The 6,099-nt window shown below is 41.0% G+C and overlaps 1 protein-coding gene and 1 long non-coding RNA gene across 2 annotated transcripts in view; one reads left to right on the top strand and one right to left on the bottom strand.

The window, feature by feature from the left end:
• Positions 1–612: 612 nt before the first annotated feature.
• Positions 613–6,099, bottom strand: part of LOC309496138 (uncharacterized protein) — a 41,167-nt gene continuing 35,680 nt past the window's right edge. The window contains exon 5 of the mRNA XM_082166156.1: positions 613–1,091. Coding sequence (XP_082022282.1) covers positions 1,081–1,091 — 11 coding nt within the window. The 3' untranslated portion in view covers positions 613–1,080. The remainder of the gene's footprint in view (positions 1,092–6,099) is intronic.
• LOC309496166 lies at positions 3,672–5,128 on the top strand. The gene is made up of 2 exons (XR_014205024.1): positions 3,672–4,163; positions 4,870–5,128. It is a non-coding gene; the product is annotated as an uncharacterized lncRNA (long non-coding RNA).

Below are 6,099 nucleotides of genomic sequence, written 5' to 3'. Positions count from 1 at the left end.
GAGGCACCTTCTCCGACCCTACCCAGGAAAACACCTCGACAGAGAGAAGCATGTGTTTAATTACCGTCTTTCCCGTGCGAGACGGATGGTGGAGTGAACATTTGGGATACTTGCTGCCCAGTGGAGACTCTACCACAGAGTGCTTGGTGTCTCACCAAAAGTGGCAGATGCAGTGGTGAAGGCCACTTGCATCCTTCACAATTTCCTACGTTATGAGGATGCTGATGAAGAGGAAGTAAGTTGTGCCCCCCTGCCATCAGAGCCACAGTTTGCCATGCAGCCCATACAGCGAGCAGGCAGCAACAATGCCTCTAGGGAAGCACTGGAAATAAGGCAAAGGTACACCACATACTTCTCCTCTCTAGCAGGTGAAGTTGCATGGCAGCATTCTGTCATCTAATGCCTCATAATTACTCCCACCACCATCAGGACCACTGTCATCAGTACCATCCAGGACCACCACCAATTAAAAATTAAAAAAGGCTCTTTTAAGAGCCACCCATAACCTCCGAAAATGAGCATATTTCCTTTCACTAACAAGCTGCACATAACGAATAAAATAAATTAGTTGTCTAAATCAAAAGAGGAAAATAAATGACTGGAAAAGATGAATGCTTTTAATAATTATTTTAATGATAAATGTTCATGTACAGATTGATAAATACATTAAACTACCTTACATATGAAGTTATTTGGTGTGTCTATTTCAAATGTTATTTTTGTGTGTGTATGTGTCTGTCTGTATGTTCATTGATGTCTGCATGATAGTGTTTTTATTGATTGTTAAATTCTGCATCATGTAATATTTGTTGGAATTTGAGTTTAACCTCAGAACGACTGCGTGGGGAAAGTCGTCTCAAGGCACCAACTAAATTTAAAAGAAAGTGCTCTTCCTCGTCTGGCTTGTTGTTACTGATGGCGTTCAGCACACAGCGCTGGTACTCAGTAATATCTTGCTCAGCCCTTCTCTTTGGAGCAAGAGTACGGCGAGACATTTCAGGTGTGCAGAGTGGTGGCACATTTGGGGAGTCAGGAGATCCAGACTGTGTGGTATTGGACTGGGTCAGGGACTGTGTGCTCTCATCTGATGTCTGTGGGGGACAAATCAGAAAATTATATTCTTTTTAACCCCCTGGGGTCGTCAAACGCGCCGGCGCGTTTTGCTCGATTTTTTACACATAGCAGCAAAATAAACTTAAAATTCTCCGTCATTTATGGTCATACAGACTTAAGAAATATGAAAAAATAAACCGTTAAATGTCTACTTTTTTATGAGCCCACTTACAAGCGAAAAAAACATCGTGCTTTTGTAAAATAAAGAAAATAAACAGTGTGTGATTTCTGCCTGTGTGTCTCGGTGAACTTTTTTTTTTGGAGCACGTCTCTAAATTTAAACAAAACTCAGCGAATACTATTCACCCAGGCATGAGCAATATATCTTTATAATCATTCAAGTGTGTACTTTTAAATGATCTAATTCAAAACTAAATCAAATATTCTCTCTTTATGTAATCTGTATGAAAAGAAAGAGATGTCAGTCGTTCTCATCTCAGCTAATTATTTTTAATGTGACTCCGCCCACGGAGAGCGCGCGCTATTCAAACGCAAATGACTGAGGCGATCGATGCAAACTGTGAACGCCCACATATCAGCTCGAGAAAACACATCAAGTTTATTCAGATCATTGTACTTGTTTACACTGTCTCGTGGCGCTGTGAGGAATAAAATGTACCTCAGAAGTGCTGGTATTTCGAGGAGTTTAATTTTTACAAAGAAAGATTACACTTGAATTGTTGTTGTAATTGTAACCTTTTTAATAAATAAAAAAATATTTACAAGGTAGATGTAAACAAACTATTAAAAGGTAAATATAAGCCTTTTCGTTAAATAATTTTTATTGTGTTTTATTAGTGACAAATTTGGGGAGAGGATACATATTCAAAAACTGAACATACAGTATGAGAATTAACTGCACAATTACTACACATGTTTACCTTGGATATTACAATTTGCAAGCACAATTTGTAAAAAAAAATAAAAAAATATTGTGATGCTTCCAACTGTGAACCAATTTGGTAGTATATCTATCTATCTATATATATATGTATATCTATCTATCTATATATATAACACATATAGCTAGGCCACTTCTAAAACTCCATCTACAAAGCTGTTGGCATGGAGGCCTCAACAGGATGACTCTTGAATAAGAGGAGGCCTAACACATATGACTGTATATATATGGAGGTCTCAGCAGGATGACTCTCAATGGAGAGGAAACCAACACACATACCTATGATAACTAGCTTATTTACTACCAGAGCTCAGGGAGCGAAGGGCCTAAAGCACCTTCCCCAGAGAGGGAGGGGCCACCTCTCAGCTCCACCTGCAAAGCTGGTTGCATGGGGCCTTAATAGGATGACTCTCAAGGGAGAAGCGGCCTATCACATGCTACAGACTTAACTATGTATACGGAGGCTTCAACAGGATGACTCTCTAAGGAGAGGAGGCCTGGCACATATATCAGAGCTTCAAGGAGTGAAGGGCCTGAATCACCTCCCCAGAGGGGGAGGGGACACTTCTAAGACTCTACCTGCAACATCTGTACACATGGAAGCCTCAGCAGGATGACTCTCGAAGGAGAGGAGGCCTGACAGATAGTAGGACCATCAGAGCTCATGGAGTGAAGGGCCTAAGGCACCCCCTCAGAGAGCCACTCCTCAACTCCGACCGTAATGCTGTTTGCATGGAGGCCTCAGCAGGATAACTCTCGAAGGAGAGGAAGCCTGACACATGCTAGAGTACAGACCAAAACTGCCGAACTATATAGTTGGAACATGTATTTATGGAGGCCTCAGCAGAATGACTCTCCAAGGAGAGGAGGCCTGCCACAGGATGTGGGAGCTCATATTCAGGAAGGCCTGGTGAAGCCTCTGACCTGATAACCTGAACACCACATCATTTTTAAAAAAATGTTTTGGGAAAATACTCCTTGACAGTCACTCTATACAGGAGACGCGGTCTGTAAGAGAAACAAACAAAAGAAAATGTTATTTGCGCACAAAAACATTTTACAAAAAGACCAGACAGTACACCTGCAGTGTATCATTCTAATTCCTCAGAATTAAATGCAGCCAAAAACACTGGATAAGTGAAACACGGTCTGGATGGTAGGCTGAATTAAAATATCTAACTTCTTAAAGTCAGATAAAATTCCATCATTTTAATTCCATAGAATTAAATGCAGCCATAATCACCAGACAATACTTTTTTAATTATTATTATTATTTATGGTCTCATAATCTACACACTGCCTAGGCAAACGCGAGATTCGAGCCGTAAAATATATTTGGCTTTCATCCCTCGAGAAGAAAGTCAACAGGTGCTAGGTTGAAACATCCGAAAGTGCACGGATGCACGCGCGCAGAGATATTTTCAATGAACACTGCCAGCACCCTCAGGAGCTGGCTGTGAATGCCTCGCACCCAACAGTATTATTTCACAGATCGCGTGCACCATAGGGCTCAAATGCTGACCCTCCTCCCTCGAAAAAAAGGGTCAGACGAGAGCGGAGCGTTTCTTCAAATGAAACACGCTCACAGTTTGCACAAGAGGCTCTCTCTCGAGCCGTGCGTGCTCTTAATGCCTCTTCAAAGCGATATTCTCTTAAACAGACAAACAGTCCCTGAAGACGAAAAGATGTTGTCATGTTTTCAAGGCTCCCTTTTATACATCCTGGTCGCGCGTTAATCAATCAAGCTGATGATTCACGGGCTGTCGCCGGTCAACATGATTGCCGTGAGTTGATATTTGATTTCAGACACCTGTCACGCCTGAGGCGTTCCCCATAGCGTCATTCTGACGTAGTGTAGAGTTCCCTTTCGAAAGGGAACTAAAAGGTTCTATCTACAAAGTCGAACTCTAACTTGGCTGTATAAGGTTCTATCTGCGTGAGCCAATCAGCACTTCGAATGCACAGAAGAGGACCAATCAGGATCAACTTTATATGTCGTGTCGCCGGCTTTTTCCTTGACGACAGGAAAGATCGCAGACACACAATATCTGTGAGGATTATGGCACGCAACGCGAAGTTTTTAAGAAACCTCAAGATTGACAATTTTATTGACGATCTTGTCAAGGACAGCAGCCCGAATTCCAGGCAAGTTCAGTCTTTTTTTTTGTTTTGTTTTAGGTCTTGCTGATGAGATTGTTTTCATAGTTAGACACCACGCTAGCCAGCAGCGCTAGCGTCATAGTTCCTGATATTAAGAGGCAAGCACTAAGATAAAAAAAACGAACCTATCCTACTCAAAATAGTGCGGTTACAGTAAGTTATGATCGTTATGTGAACATGTGAAAGATCGTTAAAGCAGTTACCTCAGTATTAAAATGATTTCAGAATGATTGTAGCCTGTAGCTACTCATTTACCATGCTAAAAAATATATATATTTTTTGTCTGTTTTTGTAATGAACCTGACATATCCAGGAGGGGAAAAAGTAATGCTAAAACAACAGCAGGAGAACGAGAAAGAGAGCACCAGGCAAAGAAAATATGAAAAAAGCATCATCAGAGAATGGGAGAGAAACTGAGGCAGAAGAGGGAAGGAGCAATGTTGTTAAGGAGCAATGTAAAATCAGACTTTTAGAGACAGAGGGAGAAACAAGCAGTCCAGTAATACCAAGACAAAGAACAACAGAGAGAGGAAAGCTAAGAATCAGTCAGAATTGGTTAGTTTTGAGCTACAGAGGTAGTGAGCTAATAATAAGAAACTTTTCTGAATTTATTGCATGCCTATTTTTTACATTGTGTATTTAAATATTATGTTTAAATATGTATTTTTTTCAAATGTATTTTTTTCTCCAGGCAGGTGACAAGGTAGATGCAGCAGGGCCTAGGGTCTTACCAGACAAACCAGGGGAGCCAGTGACCGAGCCAGTGACCGCACCAGTGGAGCCAGTGACCGAGCCAGTGACTGCACCTACCAGTTTACAAATTAAAGAGCTGGGGGCTACTCAGAAAAGAAGAAACAGGAGATGTGTTTCAAATCCTTCAACATGGAAAGCATGTACCCGCAAGAAACTTTATCAGGAGGGCAAGGAACATGTCAACTCTGCAAATAAAAAGGCTTCTGCCAAACAAGTGAGAACTTTGAAGAACTGTAGTATGTCATGTAAATACAAATGTGCAAAGAAAGTAACCCCAGCTGAAAGGGAGAAATGCTTTACACAGTTCTACCAGTTGAGTCAAAACAGGAAATATGACTTTATAGCCATGACTACAGACTGCACAGAAAAAGAAAGACAAACCTGTGATGAACCACACAGAAAGCGTACCTACTCATTTAAGTACTATCTAAATGTAGAGGGTGAAAAGGTGAGAGTCTGTAAGCAGTTTTATCTGGGCACACTTGCCATCAGCCAGAAACCTGTGTATAATACACACATGAAGAAAAATCAGACGACTAGCATGCCAAAATCAGATGCAAGGGGAAAGCATGCAAAAAATGCATAGATGAAAATCAGAAAGAGCAGGTAAAGGCACACATCAGTTCATTTCCTGTTGTTGAATCACATTTCTGTCGTGCCAGCACAGAAAGACAGTACCTTGAACCGGTACTCAATATTTCAAGGATGTATGATCTCTACAGACTTAAATGCAACGAGAATGGAAATACACCTGTGAAAGAATCTTATTACCGATTCATATTCAACACAGAGTTCAACCTTAGCTTTCACACCCGTAAAAAGGATCGGTGTGATAAGTGTGAAGCATATGAGACTGCCGTAAAGCAAAACATGGTAGGCCAAAGTGATGAATACCATCAAACAAAGCATATAGCTGACAAGACGGCAATGCGCCAAGAGCGCCAAAAAGACAGAGAGGATAAAGATACTCTAACAGTCTGTTTTGACCTACAGAATGTTATTTCATGTCCACGTGCCGAAATTAGCTCTTTTTTCTACAAGCGGAAACTTAACTTGTATAATCTTACTGCTCACTGTTCGCAGACTAAAAAAGGCTACTGTGCTTTGTGGACAGAGGCAATGTCAGGTAGGGGAGGAAATGATATTGCAAGTCCACTAATGAAAATATTAGA

The sequence above is a fragment of the Leuciscus leuciscus genome (assembly GCF_965113295.1).
Source record: "Leuciscus leuciscus genome assembly, chromosome: 4".
NCBI classification, from domain to species: Eukaryota; Metazoa; Chordata; class Actinopteri; order Cypriniformes; family Leuciscidae; genus Leuciscus; species Leuciscus leuciscus.
Note: the sequence above shows the minus strand (reverse complement) of the source record. Positions and strands in the feature narration are given on the sequence as shown.